Genomic DNA, 26,485 nt, shown 5'->3' with positions numbered 1-26,485 from the left:
TGACATGCCCTGGTTAATTGTATTCTGCTCCATTGCAGCGATGGTGGTGGAAGTAGCTCCAAGGCTTGTGTACGCTCATTCAAAGGATCAAAGAATTGTGGGGATGGAAGTGATCATAAAGATCATCTAGTCCAGAGGTGTCAAACTTGATCGCGTCGCGGGATGGATTTTGACATATCACTTTTTTGCCTTTGCAGAGCCAGGGTGGGTGTGGCCTGTGCGGGCCGTATTTGGCCCACGGGCCATCAATTTGACAGGCCTGATTCTAGTCTAACCTTTCATGCTTGTTCACTTTCCAGCCACAGAGCACATTCCCCTCTATTTGAGCTGAAACCTTACTCTTTTCTTTTTAAATGAAAACTTTTTTTAAAGTTCTCCAGCAGAGCCACACACAGCAACACTTGTATACATGGACATCCACCAGGTGACAAGGAGAAATGATGTAATGTGTCAAAATTTTACAATGCAAACTCCACTTCTTTTATACATGTGTTGCAATGTAATGGGATGAGCAATCGTTACAATGAACATTCTGAAGAAAGCTTGCTGCAGACATACCTGTTGAGAAGTCTTATTGAAAAGCCAAGCTACTAATTATTGACCAGCTGCACTATGAGAAAGCTTTTATTTCCTATCAAATCTAAGCAGACTGATATCAGCTTACAGAATACCAGAACAGCCATAATGGCACAGTAAAATAGATATAAGTAAACTATCCATATTACTACATTTTTTATTGGTTCCTTCAAGTTAGTGTTGAGTCCTGAACACCTGGACAACCTGCAGTTTTCTTGGCAAGATGGCAAAAGTATTTTGCCTTTGCCTCCTTCCTAGGGCTGAGAGACAGTGATTGGCCCAAGGTCACCCATTGCCTTTGTGCCTAAGGCAGGACTAGTATTCATGGTCTTCCAGTTTCTAGCCTGGTGCCATAATTACACCAAATTGGTTCCAACCACAATTAAAATCTACAGTAACTTAACTACAGATAGTCCTTGATTTACAACATTTGTTTAATGGCCGTTGGCCACCTGCGTTAACTGACTTATCAACTGCAGTGACTCAACTGTGGCAGGAAAGGTAAAATGAGGCAAAAATTTCTCGCTTAGAGTTCAATTGTGGTCTAAAGTCACGTGACCAAAATTCAGATGCTTGGCAACTGGTTCATATTTATGACCGTTGCTGTGTCCCAAGGTTATGTGATCCCCTTTTCCTGTAATTTGCTCACATTGTCGTAATTTAGAAATAAGCAGTAAGATGGCTGCTTACAGCTACTCCACATAGGGTGGTAGAAAGTTAAAATGATGAATTCCTAAAAGATCTCTTTAAACTGGGTGAGTAGAATTTTCCTAATCTGAGGTCTTGTGGAGCAAGGGTCACCTTGTGGTGGGTTGTTACCGGTTTGCCTCGGTTCAGATGAACCTGTAGCAGCAGCAGTGGGAGGCTCCACCCACCTGCCTGGATGTCATCAAATACAATCAGCACAGAAGCTCCTGCGCATATGCAGAAGTGGCACGAGTGAACGGTAGCAAAGGTAAGTGAAACCCACCACTGGTCACCAACCTTTCGGACCTCAGGGACCATTAAATTCATAATTTTAAATCCCGCAGACTACTAATTTGATTTGTTTAAAAAGATAAATAGTATTTAGTGCAATATAAAAAATGCAAAAAAAATTTCTGCAGACCATCAAAATTTTCTTGCAGGCCACCAGTGGTCCATGGACCACCAGTTGGCAACAGCTGTTCTGGAGCACTGGAAAAAGGCTGTTCTGCCGTTCTCCGTAATTTTTTTTCTCCTCAAAATACTAGGAACGGGGCCATTCAATTACACTAATTGGAACTTTAAAATAGCACATAATCCATGAATAGCCACAAGATATTGTGAAGAATATCTACCTCTGAATAACTACCTTGGAATGAGAAATTTATGGAGGAAGTTGGTAAAATGAGGACCCAGATTGTTGGGGGCTGACACTAGTAAACCACTTAGAAAGGGCTGTGAAGCAATATATAAGTCTAAGTGCTATTGCTATCAGGGGTTGCTACCCTTGAAGACTCAATGTTATCTCCAAACATTGCTTGCATGGGAACAAAGACAGGAGAAAGCTTTGTCTTTGTCTCCCATTTGTAAGCCCTGGAAGGCAGCATGGCCCTTTTGTTTATGACATTTTTCTGGAATTTCAAACAGGTGAAGGGAAACTGTTCTATGAGACATCCTTCAGCAGTGTTTCTCAACCTTGGTATCTTGAAGATGGGTGGACTTCAACTCCCAGAATCCGGATTCTGGGAGTTGAAGTCCACCCATCTTCAAGCTTCCAAGGTTGAGAAACACTGCTTCAGAGGCTCATTCCGGACTTTCCTTCCTGTACATTTTTTATTTTGGGTTATGGAAGCCGAGGAAACTATTTTACATGATTGCAGTTCATGGTACAGGCAGTTTCCAGACAGCTTAGGAAAACAAGATTAGACATATTTTAAACTTGATTCCTGAACTGCAAAGCTAAGGAAAATTGTTCCCCCCCCCAACCCAAGGAAAATGTTAACAGCACAAATTGGAGAATCTGAATTAATTTTCTTAAGAGTAATCAAAGTTATTCTTGTGCCGCCAATATAACGCCACACATCTTCGTAACTGCACGGGAAAACACGCCTTCAAGCTTCCTGTAATTCCACAGAATCCGCAACGTTCGTTTACTGTCAAACCAATTATACGAAGGAATCCAGTATTATCCCGCTTTGTTTTGTTTTGAATGTTCAAGTAGAGATCGACGACGAAGTCATGAGTCCTCCAAGCCACAGGCGGCGCTTGGACAGATCACGCCTCCCCACCCCCTTCCCAAAGCTCAAAACAGCTTCGCTCAAACATTCGGCTTTCGATTCTCGATCCTAGACCGAGCAGAGGTTATGATTAGCTCACAGTCTCACTTCCGCACTTCAGAGGAAGAGGAAAAGGGAAAGCAAAGCGAACAACTTCCAAAGAAGACGCTTCGGGAAGAAGAAGGAAAAAAAAGAGAGAGAGGAGTAACTGAACCTGAGGCGCGCATGCCCAATCAGCCTTCGCGCTAACTGCGCATGCGTCGGCGGTTATAACCATCAGGGCAAGGGAAGAATCCCGAGAGTTCAAAGCTGCAGTCGAGACCCTGCCCCTTCTTCTCCAGGGTAACCGTCATTTTCCTCTCGTGGACGGTTTCCCCTCGGACCTTTTTCAGTCTCGGACCTGTCAAGACGAGAGATAGGATGTCCGGTGGTGTCTTGTCCCAGGCCGGTCCCGGCGCTGAGTGAGACAAGGCCAGGCCGGGCGGCGGGTGACCGGGAAAGGGATGTCGCCTCCGTCCCCCGACGTTGGGTTTTGCCGCTGCCGCCTTTGGCGGCTCCCGCTGCCTCTGTCCTCCTCCGGTGGTTCTGGTCGCTGCCTGCGACCTTCACTCCAAGCCCGGGAGCAACGTCGGGCTCGGCCTCGGCAGTGATTCCCGTCGTTTCCCCGCCACCCCTTAGGGGGCGGGACGGGGTAGGCAAGATGCAAGCGGCTCCGCTGCAGTACGAGTTCTTCAGTGAAGAGAATGCACCCAAGTGGCGGGGTCTGCTTGTGGCCGCCCTAAAAAAGGTGAGAGAGGCTTTATCCTTCCAGCGCACGTTGGATTTACAAATACCTCGAGAAGAAGGCTGCAGATGAGCCCGTGAAAGTTAGATAATTCGTGCAGATTAGAGATAGGTTAGACAGACAGACAGATGAGGCGTGAAGATTTAGATATACAGTTATATAGTTAGCGCCTGGGGTTGTTGACTGTTGGCAAGTAGTTGAGGTATTTGGTAACTTTCCGTGGGAGAACCTATACCTTATTCCCTAATTACTGTGCTTGGATATACACCAGGGAATTGTGATTATCGAATGTCAGTACCTGCATAATTTGCCTTTGGAAAAATCAGCGTGCACATTCTGCAAAATGCATGCTAGACTGCAGTAGAAATCCATGCACTGTGTTGAAAATAACCCCCAGCAGTTGCTGGCCATTAGTCTCTTGTATCTGCTGAGAGACAAATAGTGGAAAGGGAGGAGAAAAAATTGAAGGAACTAAAAGAAGACAAAGAGTATTTTCCCCAAAAAATTCTGATTGATCATAATAACATGCGCAAGTAATTCAGCATATTAGAGGAGCGAGTATTGGGAAACTTAAATAGCCTTGAGATATTAGAAGAAAGACTACTTCAACTGTTTATGAGAAACTGGTGTTCTGCTTTGCTTTTCCTAAAGCCATTCTTATGTATTCTCTTATTTTAATTTGAATGGACATGAATCAAGAATTTTGCTGAAAATAAATTATTCAGGATTAAGTGCTTGGATAGGAGACCACCTGGAAATCTTATTTGGTGTTTTGGATGCTATGATGAAAGGCATTATATAAATCTATTAAATGGATAATGCTGTATAGTGAATATATGTGTCTTAGCCTAGTCATATATTTTATTCTACTCTATATGCATGTTTTTCTTTCAAACCCGCATCATGTTTAATTATAATTATAATTCTCTTAACTAGCATGTGCTAGCCTAGTTTTAAACCAAGTTGCTCTGAATTAAAATTAGCATTGATTGCAGATTTCTTATATATAGCTTAAGTGAAGATGAAAAAGTTATAGGTTTTTGCTGTTTTGTTTATGAGAATGACTGTTTTCTATATATTATATGTATATTGCATGCATGCATTGCATTTTCTTGATTGGAGCAGTGATCTAAGATTAAGCATTTCAGAGCAATTGAGATTTAAATATGTCTGTTACATCAATGATTGTGCTTAAACTTTTATGCTCCAGTTGAAAAACATATGATAAGGTTTTGCAGCTGCTTCCCTACTTCACTTTGTTTACTGGAAATGTGTGAGTTGAATACTACTGCCAGCTATAGTTTAATTAAATGAAGTGTTACTATCAGTAGGATCTGTATTTCGTTTATGTGTTAGCTTTACTGCCTTAAAGAGTACAGTGTAGGGTACACTGTAGTCCCTCCTCCAATGTTTTCCCCATACTATTCTTACGATATAGAATGAGATGAAATGAGATAATGATCATCCCAAGTCACCAAATAAAACCTCTATGACTGAATGTTGAATTCATAATCATTATCTAACATCTTAAATTTACACAGTGGTAGCTATATGGTAATGTTGCATTGAATGTTGACCCTATTGAAATAGCTTTTTAATCTAATTCTGGAATAGTAATTAGTTGTAATTCAAAAATGTGTGTGTGTCTGTACATACACACACACAAATACTTGTATATATATTTAAACTATTTGCTCTTTTCACATTTAGCTAATATTGTTATCTCCTTTTATTTGCTAGCCAAATCACTCAATGTAATTACTATGCTTATTTAGAAATCTTAGTGTAAATCCTACTCATAAACAAATGTGTAATTGATATTTTTGGATTGCAGAAATTAAGCCTCCGTATCTAATTTAGACAAAAGACCCAAACAGAGATCAACGTAGGCAAAAGAGGAGGAAATGAAACCACAAGCTGTGGTCTATGTCTGTTTTAAGCTCATACAATATTGGAATTATCTTTGTGTTGATTTCTATGTTGTATTCTAGTTTTCTAGGTGATATTTGTTGAACTGTATAAAAAAATGATGTATACAAAACATGAGGGAAGACAATAATGAAAGGAAGGGGAAAGAAAGGAACTAATAGCTTTGGAAAGTAATTCTCCTTTATTCCCAGCTTTGCTGGTATTTGCTGACCTAGGCAGTAAGTGAAGAACAACTTCGAACTTTTCAGCTCTGTGCATTGTTGTATTTTAAGCATCCTCCCATTGAATGCAAGGGTTGTAGATTAACTGACATTGGCATAACTGGTGAGTCCAACAGTTTGAATTCAGCTAAGCTGCCCAAATACCAAAGTACCCTTCAGCCAGCCATTGCTGACAGAACTTTCCATCTTTCCAAATTCTTGGCAAATGAAATATGCTGTATTATTGGAGCCTCCACTCAAGACTAGCATCTCTGCAATATCCTACTCATGTTCACCAGGCAACAGAAATTTAGGGCTGCACTCTTAGATAGCTTTTAAAGGGATCACTGTAGAGAAGAATAACATTTTCAGGTGATGACTGATATTGCACAATATTTTTCCAGGACACATTAAATGATTGAAATTTGTGAAGTCTAGGGATTTCTGGAGTTCTCATACTGACAACTCATAAGACATGTATGTATGTATATATGTATGTACAAGATACCTAGCCATTAGATACACATATGGGAAACTGATTGTATGTTAATTAAATAGGACTTCATATACCGAGGCAATAAAGCTGCGAGAAGCTGTTTGAGGCAAGCAAGCAGGTAATCATGACTTTTATTTCCTGCTTATAAGGTTCTTTAATATCTGGCCACTGTTAAGGGCAGAGTGCTTAGTGGATCTTTTACACAAATGTGATAACTAAGCTTTGCTTTGATTAATGATGGCCTATTTAATAAGCATCAAAACCAAACAAGCCACATTCTGGCTTTAGCATGTTCTACAATCAAATAATAGCCGTTGAATCTCCTTTGTTTTAAAATAAAGAGGAGGGTATTCCGCATCAGAAATTGTTCTCAGATCAGTATCTAATTTAAATGGGTGCACCTAAAGAATGGTACTAATATGAGTTGAGCCTTTTTGTTGTTACAACTAAAGGCATATGATTTTTACATCTCTAAATATTTATGAAACTTGACAATTGAAAGCAATGTCATTTTCAGAGTAAGTGAATATGGTGGTATTTTTAAAAATACATATTTCAATCAAGGTAAAAGTTACAGGAAAATAAATTAGTGCAGTAGTGTTTATATGGTTTGGAAAGTATAAATGAATATTCAGATTTACTGCTGTTTCTGTGGTAAATAGTTTATATTCTTAGTCTTGTCACGAAAGTAAGAATTACTTCAGTTTCTTCATGTTATAATCAAGTTTTCTGCAGATAAATAAAATTAAGCTTACTTTATACATCAAATTTAGAAACCTCCCATCTCACTCAACATTAACATATTACTGATATCCTTTATAATATTTTTGTGCCCGGTGGTAGTTAAAAGTTGGTCAACTTGTTGAATTTTCAATATTTCTATATTACTTAGGGTGAAGTTTAGGATTTCCACCATTTCATTCTTTTTTTTTTATTGAAAAAGTTTTTCAAATACAAATTTTCCCCCCCCCCCTCCCTAACCCCCCCTCCCCCTCCCCTCCCCCTGTGGCTTCTTCATAATAAAACCCAAATTCATAACAGATTATATAATACTTTACCATCCCCTTACTCCATCCCCATATGCTGACCCTTTCTTTCTAATAATATTATCATATTCCCCCTTATACTATACGTTTCAAAATGACATTCTACTATAACATTATATAATAACTCCTAATTTAGCATAATAATATTATTATATCTCCCAGTTTAGCGATTTCTGCTTATAATCTACCCTTTTTCTACCCCCCCATACATATATCTCTTAAATCAAATATTTTATGTATATTAATATAACATTTCAAAACAACCTTCCGCTATAAAACTATATAATAAATCCTAATTTAACATTTATTCAATTCATAGTCTCCATTTCCTTCACCCCCCTCGTTATATCTCTTAACTCAAATCTTTTACATATATTCATATCTAAACATAATATCCCTTTTCTTAAACGAAACAATAAACTAACCTGTCTCCACCCACTTTCCTACAAGACTACCATACTTAATAATTCATAATATCTTTATTCTTCTGCCCACACCACTAAAAAATATTCCCTTATGTAAATAAAATCCTCTTAAAAAAGACTTTAAACTTGTAATCCATATGATATCTTCTGTAATGTCTTTCAGCTGGATTGTAAACTCCATCACCCATGTTAGGGTAACATCACATCCTAATTCCAACAGTATGTTCGGTATCTTCAATTACCATCTGCCCCCATCAATAGCAAATATCTTCATAAAAAAAAAAAAAAACACCACCCGAGTGACTTTATATTTGTATTCCATATAGTGTCTGTAAAGGTGTCTTTTATCCAAATTATTAATTCCAACCACCATAATGGGGTAACAGCCAGATCATCTGCGTGCCCCAATTCCATAACTCTCTCGCCTTGTAGCTCAGCATAAACATAGTATATTTATCAAAGAGTCCAAAAAAAAAAAAAAAAAAAGATAGTTCCAATCATTTCAGTTTAAGGCCCTTTTCACATCCCAAAAGTACAGCACTGCAGAAGTCTGTCACTCTCCTCAGGATAATATAAACCAATACTTCGCCTCAACTATCTTTTCATGTATTCAGTCATCTCTTAAATAACTGGCATTACACTGTTGTTTGGTTTAAAAGTTTTTGTTTTTGTGTGACCTGCTTCTTCTTTTCTTGACTTTCTTGACTTTTTGTGGGTTAGATTGGTTTTCATACTGATCTACAACTTGATCTTGTTGGTTTTGCTTTTGTGACTTAAATCTCCATTCTGGTTCTATAAGTTTTATATCAACTGATTGATTTCCATGCTGGTCTGTAACTTGATAAGTCATCACTTTAGAATCCAGAGCCGCCTCTCCTGTATTTATAAATAGTCCAGCTGAGACCTCTGAAGGCGAATCCAGAAGCGGCTCATCTACAAGGACCTCTGTAACTTGTTGTTTTTCCATTACTTCCACCTCCTTTTGCTTACCTTGAATTTCTATCTCTTGTTGATTTTGCTTTTGGAGAACCTTGTAGTAGAATTCTTCCACTTTTTCAACAGTATTTAGTTGATATCTTTCTCCTTGATATCTCAATATTATACCAACTGGAACGTCCCACCTGAATGAGATATTTTGTTTCTTAAGCTCAGTCACCAAAAATCCAAATTTCTTTCTATCTTTTAGAATCTTAGGCGGCAACTCTTCATATATCCAGATCTTTCTTCCATACAATTGTAGAGTAGAATTAAAAGATTTCTGCACAATATCATTTCTTATTTCTTTGTCTGTAAAGTAAATCACCACATCTCTAGGCAATTGCCTTTGCTTTGCAATCCAAGAATTTACTCTATAAGCCTTGTCAATCTTACAAGATACCTCCTCAGGATGAACCTTTAAAATCCCGGCCAGAACTTGAGCAGATATTTTTCTTAAATCATCTCTATTATTTTCCTGTAATCCTCTCATTCTAACCGCAAATTCCGTGAGCCTGTATTTCATCGTTGTAATTTCTTTTTCAATCCCTTGCTTTATATCTTCTACATTGTAAGTCTCGTGAGCAGCTTCCTTTTTAGACTTTACTTCTAAACTATTGTCTTGAATATTTGTCAAATCATTTTCAATTATTTGTATTTTATTGTCCAAATTATTAATCTTATCATCAACTTCCTCCATTTTGGACTCTAATAACTTGATATTTGTATCCATCTTTATAACAATTTCTGAAAAAGCATTAGTCACTGTTACAATCTTTCGTTGCAAATTATCATACTTTAGTTGTATCATTTCTTTAATTTCTTGCCTAAATTTTTCAAGTTTCTGGTTCACAGTCTCGTGATATCTTGCCATTTCCTCCTGGACAAATTCTTTTAAATTAAATCCATTCTGCTGAGTCTGTAAGCTCAGAGCTTGTTCACATAATTGTAAATGGGGGTACACCCCCCCCCACTGCTTGTTTGTCAGGCTTTATTGGTTTTAACACCATCCTGCCACACAAACTCTTTTTAAAGAAAGAAAACTTTTCCCCAAACAAGATCAAGTACAAATCTCCAAGAAAAAAGAAACTTAAAATAGATATTTTTCTTCCAGATTCTAGCCAGCACTGTTTATTCCGCTACTTTGTAGCTTGTTACAGAAGGACTTTTACTTTCGGCTTTCTTCTTCTTCTCAAGCCTCAGCAGTCACCATTTTAAAAAAAAATTTTCCTTCACTCTGAAACGGTTGTAAAATTATTAAAAATATTTGCGATTTAGGGTCCCAAGTCCAAATCTCGTCCTTTTTAATTAGTCCATCTGTTAGTTTCGTTGATTGGTCCGATTCCAACGCCCAGCTCTGCAAAAAGGCAGAGTTCTCCCGAAGCCCGGAGCAGCGGCGAGCGGAAATAGGGAGCCACAACCTGCTCATCCCCAAGAGTAAAAAAAAAACTCTGGGGACTTCGCAGAGGGCTCTACCTGCCCTTGCCTGCTCTGACTCACATTTCCTTCAGGAAATGGAGTTTTTCGAGCCGCCTTTCAGATGTAAAGGCGGCTCTTTACAGGCAACGGGGCTGGCGGTCTCAGAGGACCATCTGGTGGCGATGGAAGCCAGACCGGAAGTCTCTCCACCATTTCATTCTTTAAAAAGGTTGTTGCACTATCTCTTACCCATTTTCTCAACAAAAACTAAAATATACTATAAAATGCATAACTGTTTAACCTTACATTTTATAATATATCATCAAGTTTTATATATAGCTTATTTCATATTTTAAAAATAATAAAAGATATATCTGTTAATTACAAATTTCCTTTTCCCTTGTTGCTTCAATATTCCAAGAAATAAGATTTTTTGGCAGTTTTTAATATGCAATTTCAGTCATTTGAATTGCAATCAGAAATGGTACTCTGTAAAGGAAATGTGTTAATCACCTTGTCTGCTGGTTGAAGATGACCAAGTCAAAGTTTTTATACTTCTCTGAACACTTTTTTTCCTTTGTATTCAATTTCATCCAGTGAGTTCAGAGTGGTTCATAAATCTGAACCAGTAATTTTCAATGCACAGTTCTTTGTCTTAACCATAATGCTGCTTTCGTTCTTTGTGCCTCTTTTTCCTTTCTACAGTTTAAATACTTTTGATGTCTACGGTCTGAATCTAAGGTTTTTAATATGCTTTTGTGGGCCACCAGGCTCTTAGCTGTCCACATTTTTGTAATGAATTTTCTTATAAGTTCAATTATTTGTTGAATATAGGTCCAGATGCAAGTCCACCCTAAACTATCTTCTACAGAAGATGCTTTGCAGTATGTTGAGGAGTTAATTCTGCAGTTACTAAATATGCTGTGTCAAGCTCAGCCAAGAAGTTTCTCAGATGTAGAGGTACCACTTATAGTTCATTGTCCAATTCTATACATTATTGATTATCTTGTTGATATAGAGGTGGTCCTCAACTTAAAATTGTTTGTTTAATGACAGCTCAAAGTGGCTGCATTATAACAACTGTTATAAAAATTTTCATAAAACCAGGTCTGATTTGATTTATGACTGCTATGACTTCTAATGATAATTCTGGTCTCAATAGTGATCATAAGCCACAAGAGACCTAAAGAGACCTACCTGCATTAAGAAATACTTATAATTTATTTTTAATTTATGGATGCTTGAGTATAAAATATGTATTTAATTGTTATGGAATTTTGACATAATTTTGCTATGTTGTATTGTTTGTTTCTACTGCTACATTGAAAACTCCTTTGGCACAAAGGAGTGAATATGGGAGGTTTAAAAATAGGAAAAATAAGTAAGTAAGTAAATATGTAATGAAGCAGCAAATTGGGTTTGACCCTATGAGTTTGACCCCATAGAGTATGTCGGTATCTGCGACTGCAGAATATACTAACCACCAGTCATTTTTGCTACTGCAGAATTTTGCAGTTAGAATGTTAGCTGATTTGAATATGTGGGATCATATTCTAAATAAAATTTTAGCAGTTGCCTAATCATCTCTGAGCATGACTCTAATTAATGGTTCATATCTTTATATTCAAAATATCTTAAATCCTAAAGATCTTAAGAGTATTCCCCCCATTAGCTCACCTGTGCATTAAAATAATTGGACGAGGATCTTCTCTTTGTAAGAGAAGTGTAGAATGAAGACATTCTTTGGTGACATTGCAGTTCTCAAATATCCCCCTGAAGGGATATTTTTCTAATGCCATTATAACTATTTTTTTAAAGATGTCAAATAAAACTGTTATTTGCTTAATTGTTTTAAATGCCTATCAATAGCAATAGAGTAATATACTGGTCCATAGTGCTTTACAGCGCTCTCTGAGCAGTTTACAAATGTCAGCATATTGCCCCCAACAATCTCGGTCCTCATTTTACTAACTTCGGAAGGATGGAAAACTGAGTAAACCTTGAGCCAGTCAGGATTGAACACCTGGCTGTGAGCAGAGTTAGCCTGCAATATTGCATTCTAACCATTGCACCACTACACGTCTTATCAATTGTACATAGTTTATTTGAGCCTATCCCATTATATTTTTGTATTAAATAATTTGCTGTACATGTTATACATTGTGCTTTGAAGGTGAAATGAAATACAAAGTAAAAAAAAAAAACTCCCTCACACCCCAAAAGTAGCTTTAGTTACTTAGGACATGGTAATGCAAAAAGCTATCTACTGTATATATATTTAACTGTACTACCTCTGTGTGTTACAAGGATCGTGTCCAAAAAAGTTTTCCTCATCCGATTGATAAATGGGCAATAGCTGATGCTCAATCTGCCATTGAAAAGAGGAAGCGAAGAAATCCATTATTTCTTCCAGTAGAAAAAATTCATCCACTCTTAAAGGTAAGTAATATGAACACAATATATAAGATGTTACAAATTCAATAGATTAGGTTTTTTTTTTCAAATAACCAGTAATATTTTGAAAGAGAAGCCAATTTCCTAAAACTTATAAATAGAATTTATTTTCCAATCCATCTAGAACTTCTTTAAACAATCTCTTATTCTTAATTAATAAAGATCGTAATTAGATATCTGCTTATTTTAACTGGCATTAGTAGCCAGTCAGAAAGTTTGACTGTCAATATGCTACTTCTCCCATTACTCTGATGAGGATTAGATGGTGGAGAACTCGGAGGTGCTTCAGCAAAGCAAAGATCAGGCATTATCCCTGCCCTTCTGTAGGTTATGAGAAGGATTTCTTCCTTGTTATATGTGTCTGTGACACATGATACTTGGAGACTTGGAACACTTAAACTTGCCATAGCTCTGGAGAAAGGCTGTGGATTATAGTTTTCATAACATCATAGAACTGGAAGTGATCTCAGAGATCATATAGTCTAATCATCTGTTTCATGGAGGATCTATTAAAACATTTTGGATAGATGGCTATCTATCCTTTGTTTAAATACTTCCAGTGAAGGGGAAATGATGCAGCCTTCATGATGCAACCTGATATACTGGTTGACAGTTCTGTGATACTTCTCTGAAAGAAGTGAAATTATTACCTTTTCTCTGTTCCAAGGCATGGTGTTAATGTAGAAGTGATCTATTGGTCAATTCCCCATAATAGCCTTATCCCATATTGCCAGCATCGTTTCTGCAACTGCCTTAGTCTGGGTTGCCTATTATATAGGTTTTGTTTTAACTGTTTTATTCTGTTCTTTTTATTGAATTTGTAAGCTGCTCAGAATCTTCCTGGAGTGGGTGGCAATATTAAACAATTTAAATTAAACCTATTTTCATAACCAATACAGATGAAAAGTAATATGTATTCTTAGCCAGTCTAAATGCAAGATTTAGACACTCTGGATTCTGAAATGTTTAATTATTTGTTACATGTTTCATTATAAATGCATGAATTATATATAAAAAAAGAATTAAGCTGGGTTTTAGCATTGAACTAAAAATATAATGTAATTCTAAAAATGCATATGCCATCATCACCAAAGTTTCATCTGAGTTACTATACTTCTAATAAAACACTAATACCAAACATTTGATTAAATAGTTCAGCATCCAATACTGAACAATCAAATTCAGGGTTATATTGGGGACTGCCTGCTCCCTAGAGTATCTGCTCACCCCATATGCTACAAGTTTACTCTGGGCATCAGCTTGTAGGACCCAGGTGTGCCTTCTCAGTGCTGGCCCCTGCTCTTTGGAATGATTTCCCCACCCCTACCTCCTTTGACAAATGGTTGGGCCTGACTTTGTAGTAAGTTAGTTAAGAGCTGATCTGTCTCTGGGTGCTTGATTCAGGATGAGCACAACTCCCAGTTGGTAAGTATTGTGTCACATGGTCTGAGTTGGGTAGCCATGTAAATGTTTCAAATAAATAGATACTCTTATTAGCATCAGCAAAATAACAGATGTGCAAGCTTTAGAATCCTTCAAATTCTTCATAAGTGAAGTGGTATAGAAACCAAAGAAGGAAAATCCAAAAATTGTGGCTGGTATTATGGCATTTTATGAAAACTTTAAAACAGACATTCAGAAACAAAAAATAAACCTTTGCTCCTTTGACTCCCCAATGGTGTGCTTCCATTATAATTCCTCTAGTATCTACAGGAGGCTGAATAAATTTGTGCACCTGTCAATGTTTCTTTGTGCTTTGGTTGAATAATTTTCCATATTTAAATGTATACATTTATTAAGTATGTCTGGGTATAATGAAATACTAAAATAAGTTTGTCTCTTTCAGGAAGTCCTGGGATATAAAGTTGACCATCAAGTATCTGTTTACATTGTAGCTGTATTGGAATACATTTCTGCAGATATTTTAAAATTGGTTGGAAACTATGTACGAAATATAAGACATGATGAAATTACTAAACAGGACATCAAAGTGGCAATGTGTGCTGATAAGGTATATACAGTCATATTTATAACTATGTCATCTTGGTACTAGCCTAATTCAGACATGGACATGGGATTTTGAGAAGTAGGAAATTGGATTCTTATTTGTTTCTCTTAGCGTCATCTTTCATGCTAATATCTTGATCCTCCAACAATTTTTCAAAAAGGCTGCAGCTTAAAGAGGAAATAATGAACATCTCCTTTGCACCTTCCATTCCTCAATTGATGGTTCATGATATTGGTCAGTATTGATCAGTATTTCTGAATGAAATTCTTTAACAGAATCTTGAGATTCTGACTGTTGCACAATTCTGTATAATTAACAGGTTTCTTAAATAATTTTATTTTTATTTTTTAAGACAGACAAACATTTAATACATCAATCCTCCCTTCCCTGTGACGTCTTATCTTCTAAGCTTCTTTTCCATCTTCCAAAAGTTTCTTCTATCTTCATATTCATCCAAATTGTTTTAACAGTTCATTTCTAAATTCAATATTATAATTATCATTTGTACATAATTATAGTATCAATCATTTGTATCTCTTTTCCAAGCAATTATAAAAATAGTTCCATGTTTTAAAATATTCTGATTCCTCCTTATCTTTAATCATCAAAGTTAATCTATTCATTTCTGCACAGTCTAAAAATTTTTTTATTACTTCTTCTTCCAAAGGTATTTTCTCTGATTTCCAATTTTGGGCATACACAATTCTTGCAGCTGTTATTACATGTATAATCAAATATGCATTTTCCTTACTATTTTTTTCTGGAAAGATACCCAGTAGGAACAACTCTGGTTTAAATTCAATACGTTGTTGTATCATTTCTTCCAGCCAGATTTTGATCTTGTACCAATAATTTTTTGCTTCGGGACAAGTCCATCACATATGGTAATAAGATCCTGGTGTTTGATGACATTTCCAGCATTTAGCCGATTTATCTTTAAACATTTTTGCTAACTTCTCCGGTGGCATATGCCATCTATAAAACATCTTATATTGATTTTCCTTATATGCTGTGGACATTGTTAATTTATAGTTCCTTTCCCATAGTTGTTGCCATTTTTCAAATGCAATTGAATAACCAAAATTTCTACCCCAGGCTATCATCATTTCTTTTACTTGCTCCTCCTCCAATTCAATATACAACAAAAAATTATTAAAAAATTTTATTAAGTTTTCCTCTGTTCCCATGAGTATCTTGTCCAATTCAGTCTTCTCCATATAAAAACCATATAGTTTAGCATCTTTTTCATATCTTGCTCTTATTTGCATGTACATGTACCAATCTATCTCAATTCCCTGTTGTTCCAATTCTCGTTTCTCTTTCAGTTCCCTCTTATCTGTTAATAACTCATTATATCTGACAATATTTCCAGAATTAAAGACATTTGGGTGTATCAAAGCTTCCAATTCTGTATAATTAACAGGTTTCTTAAGTGTCAAATGAGATTGTGATGAAATATCCACTTGAGTTGTTATGCTTATTTAAAGTAAAGTATCATTGCTGATTGTAAAATTTTCCTTCTGCCAATATAATTCTCAGACAAGTACTTGCTTATATATTGTGTTAATTTTCACACTGACAGTTTATTATTCAATTGTACAATACAATATATTGCCTTTTTTGATATCTGGTATTAAGATCTTCCTCTTTTTCAAACAGGTGTTGATGGATATGTTCCATCAAGATGTAGAAGATATTAGTACCCTGACGTTATCTGATGAGGAACCTTCCACATCAGGAGAACAAACCTATTATGATCTTGTAAAGTCATTCATGGCAGAAGTTCGACAATATATAAGGGAACTGAATCTCATAATAAAAGTTTTCAGAGAACCTTTTATTACCAATCCAAAACTGTTTTCAGGTCATGTAAGTACCTTGAATTTATTTTTTATATATTGTTAGCATTATTCAGGAAAAGTATGTTATTAGAGTGCTAGATTAAGAAAAAACATAATCAGCATAGCATTTTAAAATCAAGTGCATGCTTGCTCTAAATATATATATGCTTTAAGAGTATAATATAGCCACTTGAGCCCCAAATTCTGTTGGCTAGCTACATATCTGTAGTATACCTTATTGTATATGTATGCCAGCTTTGTTCTAAGATATAATAATGATAATGATAATAATAATAATAATAATAATAATAATAATAATAATAATAATAATAATAATAATAATAATAATTTTATTTCTATACCGCCCTTCTCCCGAAGGACTCAGGGCGGTGTACAGCCTATTTAAAAACAGAATAAACATCAATTTAAAATAATTTAAAAGTATTAAATAAATTTGGCTTAATTTAAAACCCCAAAAATTTAAAACATCCAATTTAAAATTATGTTGCTAACCCAGCCTGGCGGAACAATAGGGTCTTGAGTGCGCAGCGAAATACCCGGAGGTCAGAAATCTTACGAATTTCCGGGGGCAGTTCATTCCACAGGGCTGTGGCTCCCACAGAGAAGGCCCTCCCCCTGGGTGTCGCCAGCCGACATGACTTGGCCGATGGCACCCTGAGGAGACCCTCTCTGTGGGAGCGGACTGGCCTGTGGGAGGCTATTGGTGGCAGAAGACGGTCTCGAAGGTACCCGGGTCCTATGCCATGGAGCGCTTTAAAGGTGGTGACCAACACCTTGAATCGCACCCGGAAGACCACTGGGAGCCAGTGCAGCTCGCGCAGGAGGGGTGTCAAGTGGGCGCAATGGGTTGCACCCATAACCACCCGTGCAGCCGCATTCTGGACCAGTTGGAGCCTCCGAGTGCTCTTCAAGGGGAGCCCCATGTAGAGAGCATTGCAGTAGTCCAACCGGGAGGTAACAAGGGCGTGAGTGACTGTGCACAGGGCGTCCCGATCCAGAAAGGGCTGCAACTGGCGAATCAGGCGGACCTGATAAAAGGCCCCTCTGGCCACGGCCATCATATGTTCTTCTAAAGACAGCCGTGCGTCCAGGAGGACACCCAAATTGCGAGTCCTCTCTGTGGGGGGCAAAGATTCACCCCCAATAGTCAGCGATGGCACCTGCTGACTATATCGGGATGCCGGAAGCCACAACCACTCGATCTTGGAAGGGTTGAGTCTGAGCCTGTTCCTCTCCATCCAGACCTGCACGGCCTCCAGGCAGCGAGACATCACATCAAGGGCATCGTTGGGGTGGTCTGGGATGGAAATGTACAGCTGAGTGTCGTCAGCGTACAGGTGACACTTCACCCCAAAACCACGGATGATCTCACCCAGCGGCTTCACATAAATGTTGAACAGGAGGGGCGAGAGGACCGACCCTTGCGGCACTCCCCATGCGAGATGCCTCGAGGTCAACCTCTGTCCCCCTGCCAAGACAAACTGCGAGCGGTCGGAGAGGAAGGAGGAGAACCACCGCAGAACGGTGCCCCCTATTCCCAACCCCCTCAACCGCCGCAGCATGATACCATGGTCGATGGTATCAAAAGCCGCTGAGAGATCTAATAGGACTAGGACAGAGGAACAACCCCTGTCCCGAGCCCTCCAGAGATCATCCACCAACGCGACCAATGCCGTTTCTGTGCTGTGCCCCTGCCTGAAGCCCGACTGGCACGGGTCCAGATAGATAGCTTCATCCAGGTGTCGGGGAAGCTGTCGTGCCACCACGCTCTCAACAACCTTCGCCACAAAACGAAGGTTGGAGACCGGACGATAGTTGGCTAATTCAGCTAAGATACAGTCACCAGTTGAACCTTCTTAAAGTCTGATAAAGCTTCTAGATTGCAGGGACATTATGATGGTCCTAAGTATAAGAACTTGTCATAAGTCACTTTCTTCAGCTCAGGCATAACTTTGAACAATTGTTAAATGGTCATAAGTCGAGGGCTACCTGTAATTGTTAAAAGTATGTGATACCAATTATAAATTAGGAGTACTAAAATTTCATTAGGTGGTTATAACAGAATATATATATGATTAATTCTTGGCTTTAAAAAAGTTAAATTATTAACCACAAATAAAAAAAAACTTTTCTATTTTGCTTCTTCTTGCTGTTCTGAGTTTTAAGTACAAATCTAATTAAAGAAGAGAATCTGAAGAGCCTTGTGCCTAAGATGGGAAGAGTGTCTGTTTGGCTATGTACTGAGAAATGAGATGTAGTGAAAATTGAATATGAAGGCCCATTGTGTGGAATACTATTTCATTATTTCCTATGTAGGATGTCCCACGATCAACAAATTTGGTATTTAAATATCTCAATTCCTACTTCTGTATATATCAATATATTTGTTTTGCAGGATGTAGAAAATATATTCAGCCGAGTATCAGACATTCATGAACTTAGTGTGAAGTTGCTAGGCCATATTGAAGATACAGTAGAAATGACTGATGAAGGCAGTCCCCATCCATTAGTAGGAAGCTGTTTTGAAGATTTAGCGGAGGTAGGTAATATTATACTACTATTTATGAATGGGCTACTATGCTCTATTTTCCTATTTTTCTGACTTGGGTATATCATACATTTTTTAAAAATGCCATGTTGTCAGCAGTTTCTTTTGGCCCCAAGGTTGAAGTATGTCATTGCTATACTTTTTAACTGTATTTAGCAGATTGTGCTGCCTACGGTTGTATTTTCACAAAAAAAGTTAGTTATCAGGGATTTATGAATCTGTTTCAGTCTTATACAAAACATCGATTCTATTTAGAGAAAAAAAAACTTTGGCATGCAAAAGCTATTAAATAGATTTGAAGGTAGCTGATTTAGTTTGATGATTAACCTGATTTGGAGATTAATAAAATCACCTTTAAATTGAATCTCCAAATCAAACTTTTCCCCAACACTATTAACAGAAGCTGAAGATGCTTCAGTCAAACAGTGGCTGATTACTTTCAGATAATCAACTTTTGTTAAATTTTGTTTTTGATCTAGTGTTTGTTTTAGACATTCAATCTTGGTTGCCCTCTAGAATAATTTTTGTTGTATGAAAGACAGAGGAGGTGTGATAATTTGTTTTTCCTGGACTTCTTGAAGCCGTCAGTTTGATGAAGTTAGGTGTTGAGTCATTCAGTCATTTGCGAAGCTAGAGTTCTGCAGTTAAGTCTTACAATAGCCATCATATTTAGTTTACTATGGTATATAACTAAACTTCAGTTAATACAAACACATGACTAGGCTACTGAGGGGAACTGAATAATGTAATCATACAATAATATTGTACAATAATACAATAGTATCCATTGCTTTCTAGTATCTCATTGCTTTCTAGACCTAAAGCCCTTTCCTGGCCTTTGTCCAAATTGATGGAGAATTCAAGAGAAAGGGAACATAGTTGAAGCCCCTTTCTCCAGAATGGCCTCTTGAATGTATAGATCCTAAAGAGGAGCTATATTTATGTTGGCTTGAAGATCGGCTTGTTGAGGACAGATAGTCCTCAAGTTATGACGGTAATTGGGACCAGAATTTCTGTTACTAAGCGATGTGATTATAAAGCATGATATCACATACCTGCATCACTTAGTGACAGCAATACTGGCAGTCTTTGTTGCTGTTATTATCATGTCCACTGGTCATTAGGCAAAGACCCATCTTGATCCAAGCCATTCCTGGCTTGATCCTTTTCAGCCTGAGCCTCACTGAGGTAAGGGACTGCCTCTTCTTTCTCTCCTCCCACTCACCTATCTCCCATTCCCATCTCTGCCTTTTTGGCTTCTCTGCACAGTAGCATAACTTGGTAAGTCTCAGTTAAGCACCACCACTACCACTGGGCCTCTACTTCAGCCCCAGAGCCTCCAGAACCGACAATGAGTGCCACCTCAAGCCCCATGCAAGGCTCAGGCACCACAGCAGAAGGCCCCAGCTGCCCCCGCTTCCTTGCACTCCATAGGCCCTACCATACCCACCTGACCTTCACCAACTTATTGCTGGTGCTGACAAGTCATACCTGACCCTATGCAAGGTACCTGCTGGCTATGCTAGGACTTCTACCCAAGGCCTCTCACACCATTCTCACAATGCTTTGTAAAGTTTTCAGATAACTTATAAGACCTTCCAACAGTCAAGAGAAGATTGTACCTGTTGATCTTCAAATCATGTGCAGGCCATAGGGTGGCTGGGTTTTGGCACTGGGGCTTGAGGGGCACTCCTTGGCTATGGCAGCACTGGGACTGAAGTAGAGGCCTAGGGGCAAGTGGCAGCTAGGTGAGACGGATGAAATTCCCAGGCCTTTACTTTAGAAATGGGGAGAAGATAAGCAGGTGAGGGGATTTGAAGTGTCTCTGTGGTCATTAATTTGGGTAAGCTGCCAAGTGGTCGAATGTTGATTATATGACCACAGGGATGCTTCAACTAGCATAACTTCAGAAACCAGGCATTAGTACAATTCATTCAGTGCCACCGTAACTTTGAGCAGTTGCTGAACAAATAATTGTTAAGCAAGGACTACCTGTATTTATCTATCTGTCAGATTTAGAAACCACCCATCTTTCTCAGAAGACCCATTTCCAGATCCTATAGAGATCTAATTGGCACATACACCATTCTAGCAACAGGAAAAAGATCTTTGTCATTTTTCATTCTATCCTAATTTTAATTTCTGCTGTTTTAACTACCTACTATTGTAATTCATTGCAATTTTCTTTTACTGAACCTCTTAACAACTTCTAAAAACATAAATTCTCCACCTCATCATAGTATCTTCTAAAGTAGGAGAGAACAAGGAACGTCAAATATTCTTTTTTAAAATTTATTTTAGCCACTTAATCCCAAATTAACTTTGGGCAGACTATTCTATAAACATATAAACAAGTTATATTTTTCAAAGGAAATATTTTATTTTATTTTCTTAAAAAATTGTATATCATTCTTAAATTATTTCAATAAACACTTGGATATCCTTCATAACCAGAATTAAGTCAAATGGAGACTTTTGTTAAAGATGTTTAAGATCCTGGATCCTATATTAGCAGACTAAGCACACCTTACTGGATGCCCAAAAAGTTAAGCAAGGTAAGATCTGCTTGATATTTTAATGGGAATCCATCAACAATTCAGGTAGTCCTCACTTTAACGGTCAATCACTTAATGATTATTCAAAGTTTCTATGGTCTTGAATGCTTGACAACCTGTGAAGCACTTCTGACTGTCACAAAATACCACCATGCAATCACATGATAGTGATCTGGGTACCTGGCAATCTGTTCACATTTACGACTAGTTGCTAAGTTCCCCATGATCACATCGTTGCCCTTTGCAGTTCTCTGCCATCCTCCCCAGAAAGTCTATGGGGAAGCTGGCAGGGAAGGTTGCAAGTGGCCACTGTCTGTCAAGAAGACTCCCTTTCTTCTCTGGGGCTCTGGGGATCAGCTCCCTGCTGATCTGTGCTTGCTTGTGTCTCTCCAGAGGTGGTGATAGAAGGACTCCAAGATCCATGCCTGGACCTTGGCTGTGAAATTTGGACAAGCACAGAGCTCAAAATCCCTCTGAACCTGCAGTAGGCATGGAGAGTGACTCCGTTCACTTAATGACCCATGAGATTGCTTAAGAGTTGCAACGGAGAGTCCTGGGATTGTGGTTGTTGAGCAAAGTGGTCACATGGGCATCTCATTTAATGACCGCTTCATTTAACATCCAAGACTAATTCCCATTGTCATTAAGTGAGGACTACCAGTAAAAGTTCTATAAAACTACAGCAGAGCCGCAGTGGCGCAGTGGTTAGAATGCAGTACTGCAGGCTACTTCTGACTGCTGGCTGCCTGCAATTTGGCAGTTCGAATCTCACCATGCTCAAGGTTGACTCAGCCTTCCATCCTTCCGAGGTTGGTAAAACGAGGGCCCAGATTGTTGGGGGCAATATGCTGACTCTGTAAACCACCTAGAAAGGGTTGTGAAGCACTGTGAAGCGGTGTATAAGTCTAAATGCTATTGCTATTGCTAGCAGGAAGTGAAATAAAATAATCCAAGAAATGACATAAGTGATTCATATTGTCACTAAGGAGAATGCATGGACATACTCGTATAGGGCCCAGACATCAATGTTTACTCAAGAGTAACTGCAACGTTCTAGTTCCAATGAAATTACAGGTTAGACACACAAGCGTGATAAGAATCATTCCTCTTCAAATGCACATTTTTTGGAGGAAGTCATCACTTCAGAATTCAGTAATTCTCTTTCTTCTTTTATACCCTCTCTATAAAGTCTGAAAAATCAAGGGAATCCCCACATTCTGCTGTGCTACTGGACCCTCCACCTAAATTTAGTTAAATATAATTTCTTTAATTGATTATTGTTGGAATTGGAAAATGCCTAGTAAATATCTGAAATCTTTAATGTTTAGCTTTATGTTTACTATTGGTCTACGTACTGTAATTTCAGAATTTTTTAATTTAAAAGATTATAATCATGAACACTTTAAACAACCTGTGAACACTGAAAGACAAAAACACCAATAACTTTCTGTGTAAAAATAAGAATATATACAGTATATTGAATACTTCCTACCTAAATATATATCTTTGTCAGTACAGGGATAACTTTTCATTAACTTAAAGCAATGATATATAGATTCATGAATGTTTGAATGTATGTTGACATGATAATTTGAAGCAATGAGATAGTTGAAATATTCTTCAAATCTTTCTTTAGGAGCTAGCATTTGATCCTTATGAATCATACACTCAAGATATTTTACGGACTGGCTTTCATGATCATTTTCTTAGCCAGTTATCAAAGCCTGGAGCAGCCTTCTATTTGCAGGTATGTTAAGTAATGCATTTGTATAATGGATATTGTAGGTATCATAAGGCTTACTTGTAACACTGAAATACTTTTTTTTTAATTTCCAGTCAATTGGATATGGTTTTAAAGAAGCTGTTCAGTATGTTTTACCTAGGCTACTTCTAGTACCTGTTTACCATTGTCTTCACTATTTTGAACTTTTAAAGGTAAGAAAATATAATTCCATCTAATATTTATGAAGTTTTCAATAAACCGTCAATGGTATATTCCTAAAGGAGTTCTCCATTTTCAGGAATTTCAATATGTATGTTGAGCTCGATACTGCTAGTTCAATAGCAGAATTCATAAACTAGGGAATGAGGAAGAAGAATTTAAGTGTTCTCTTCATGTGTAACCAGGCTGTTTCTCATTATGATTTGTATCATATTAACTAAAATTTAAAGACAACTCTCTTTTTTTATTGTTGCTTAAAGACTTCAAAATTTGCTAAATGTTACTTTTATCAGTGTTATAAATTCAGAGTTTGTTTCTTATTTATTTAGACTTACATTCCACATTTCATTCAGGAATACATGAGACCCTTCCCCATTTTTTTCTCAGAAACATCCACTCTGTGAAATAGATTGTGCTGAGAAAAGATAACTGCCCCAAAGTCATCCTCAGCACTAAATCTCCCTGCTTTTATTCTAGCAGTTTTACAACACTTTCTTTTCTATGTTGAAACTCTAAAAAATCCACATGTAAGAAAAATAAATAGTATACTATAAATCTAACTATACTCTATTTTAAAAGTTGTTTTGTACTTTTGCAGTTTTCTTATTTAGGTACCAGTTAGTGTTGCTGTACAGTACTTTGTACTGTTGATTAGAGAGTTGATTGCAGAAACAAAGGTGTTTTTTTAAAAACCCTCTCACATCATGATTTATTAAGGAGATGTCTGCTAGGCAGACTATGTGTAGCCTTCAAAATTCTCCTGTCTGCCTCAGAACTTCTCCTTCTAATTCCTCATAAGACAAATTACCACTGCTCTGAATTTCTTCTGTTGCAGTCAATAAAAATAATACGTGCAATAATCCTTTTAGACACATAAGCATTAGCAGAAAAAACTACTAGGTTTGTGAAGATCCAAAATAAAGTGAACTTGCAGTGAAGAATTGGTTCATTAAAGACCGCTCTGCAAAAGCGGAACCAAGGATCGGCAGAATGAAGAGCCAGCAAGTAGAATGAAGAGCCAGCAAATTATGGTCTTCATAATTCCTTTCTGGACAAGGAGAGGACTTGAAATCGCCTGCAAGTATTCCATTGCTTCTTGTAAGGAGACTCCAAGATAGCTGCCTCCCGTGGATTTAGAATTCTGGCAGACAACAAATAGCCACCTTGTTCAAACCATAATTGGCACCTTCAGAATTTACATACTTTCTTTTCTAATCACTTTTGGAAATTGCTTATGAATTGGTTTTTAGCTATTAAGAATCTTTGGATCACAAATTCTGAAAACACTGGTGAGTTTCCTTCAAGTCTCAGCAAAAGTTTTTAAGAACTTCTTCTGAATAAGCAAACTTTTTGGAAAGTTATATCCAGATGATTGCAATAAGATTTGGAATTAATTATAATAATCCTGTTGGAAAATGTTTTTGTTTTGAATTCTTCTAAGAAAAAAACATAATAGTATGGGACTATGAAGGTTTGGATACTAGAGGGAATTAGAAGGAACTTAAAATTACAATTAAAGGAGAATAACACTTACTAGACTTACACTTATTAGACTTAGTAATACAAAATGAGGCAAAATATTTCAACATTAGACATATTGACGGATTTTTTTGAGCAATGGATCCAGAAGTTAATTTTAAAACTTGTCTGCCTCTATAGATAGACTATCTCCATAAAAGATACTATGGAAGAGGAACATGTTTTACTGGACAAAAACTGAGACCGATCTGAAAGTGGATTTAAAAATGACAATCTGCAAAAATGATGTGGAAAAGGATCAACATATAACAGAATCTAGCTGATGTCTTAATAATGAAAAGGGATATATAAATAACAAATCAGGAGACTGACCTGGATAATTTTCCTATATTGGATTTACAGAAGAGTTAAACCTTTAAAGAATTTTGTGAGAAGGACAAAAATGAAAATAAATCAAGTTCTAGGACATAATTTGAAAGGACTAAAGATCAAGATTATTAAAAGTAAAATGGAGTTACTTTTTGGATCAAGATTAAGATACATATGTTGTTGTCTCTGATAATTTTTAATAGTCTTTTGGTGATCAGGACTGAAAGTTCAAGATTTTAGGAATTTGCTTACAGATAATCTTTTCATGGGAAGAAAAAGATTATTTCTTGTACTTTAAGAAAAGATGATAAGTTAGTAAAATTGTTTATATTTGTTATGAATCTTCTGAGTCATGAATAAAGATTCTTTTTTATCTTTTATATTATTTGTTTTTCTTTCTGCAACTTCTATTTTTTCTTTTTCCTTTTTATTTTTGGTTGGTATAATTTTTTATCAATATAATTATAATTTTAATAATTATTATTTTGAAAAAAAATCCAAAGCAAAATGAATTGAGAGGATTTCAATGCTGTTTTCTCCTCCTTCCTACCCACCTTCCTACCACCACTTCGATTCCTTTCCCTTGTCAATGTTATTTCTCACTTCCTGTAAACCCCACCACCTCAAACTGGCCTATTAAAAGGGGCCTGATCTGATTATATATTCTTTTGAGACAGAGAGCCAGCAAGGAACTGGTGTAGTGAAAGATGTGCTCATTTTTCATCCATTCTCAAGGCTGTATCTGGCAGTGCTGTGTGAAGAATATTGATTTTTCCATATAAACACCAGGAAATTTTACGTAGATAAATTATCCCTTTCCTTTCATAGCATTATTATTTGTTAGATTATTACAAACATAACTACATCAAAAAGAAATGCTTTCCTCTGAAAGCTAAAAACTGATCTGTAAGATTTTATATTTATATAAATTGTTCCTCTCCTGTTCATAGCAATTAGAAGAGAAGAGTGAAGATGAAGAAGATAAAGAGTGCTTGAAGCAAGCAATTACAGCCCTGCTTAATCTTCAGAGTAGTATGGAAAGAATTTGCTCCAAAAGTCTTGCAAAGAGAAGGCTTAGGTAAATGCACTTCTGTATTCTCCCTACTTTTTAGTCCTGGAGCACTGTGCGGTCGATCTGGATTTCTCAGTTTCCTTTCTTAGTAAACAACGAACAAAGT

The 26,485-nt window shown here is 37.1% G+C and overlaps 1 protein-coding gene across 1 annotated transcript in view; it reads left to right on the top strand.

Moving 5' to 3' along the window:
- The first annotated feature begins 3,516 nt into the window (after positions 1–3,516).
- Positions 3,517–26,485, top strand: part of SOS1 (SOS Ras/Rac guanine nucleotide exchange factor 1) — a 52,008-nt gene continuing 29,039 nt past the window's right edge. The window contains exons 1-9 of the mRNA XM_070932289.1: positions 3,517–3,603; positions 10,925–11,050; positions 12,398–12,529; positions 14,391–14,555; positions 16,212–16,421; positions 18,810–18,953; positions 23,154–23,264; positions 23,354–23,452; positions 26,258–26,385. Of these exons, the coding sequence (XP_070788390.1) occupies positions 3,517–3,603; positions 10,925–11,050; positions 12,398–12,529; positions 14,391–14,555; positions 16,212–16,421; positions 18,810–18,953; positions 23,154–23,264; positions 23,354–23,452; positions 26,258–26,385 (1,202 nt within the window). The remainder of the gene's footprint in view (positions 3,604–10,924; positions 11,051–12,397; positions 12,530–14,390; positions 14,556–16,211; positions 16,422–18,809; positions 18,954–23,153; positions 23,265–23,353; positions 23,453–26,257; positions 26,386–26,485) is intronic.

Source organism: Pituophis catenifer, unplaced genomic scaffold (genome assembly GCF_029215685.1).
Source record: "Pituophis catenifer annectens isolate HBS135680 unplaced genomic scaffold, rPitCat1.0.hap2 SCAF_1, whole genome shotgun sequence".
NCBI lineage: Eukaryota > Metazoa > Chordata > Lepidosauria > Squamata > Colubridae > Pituophis > Pituophis catenifer.
Note: the sequence above shows the minus strand (reverse complement) of the source record. Positions and strands in the feature narration are given on the sequence as shown.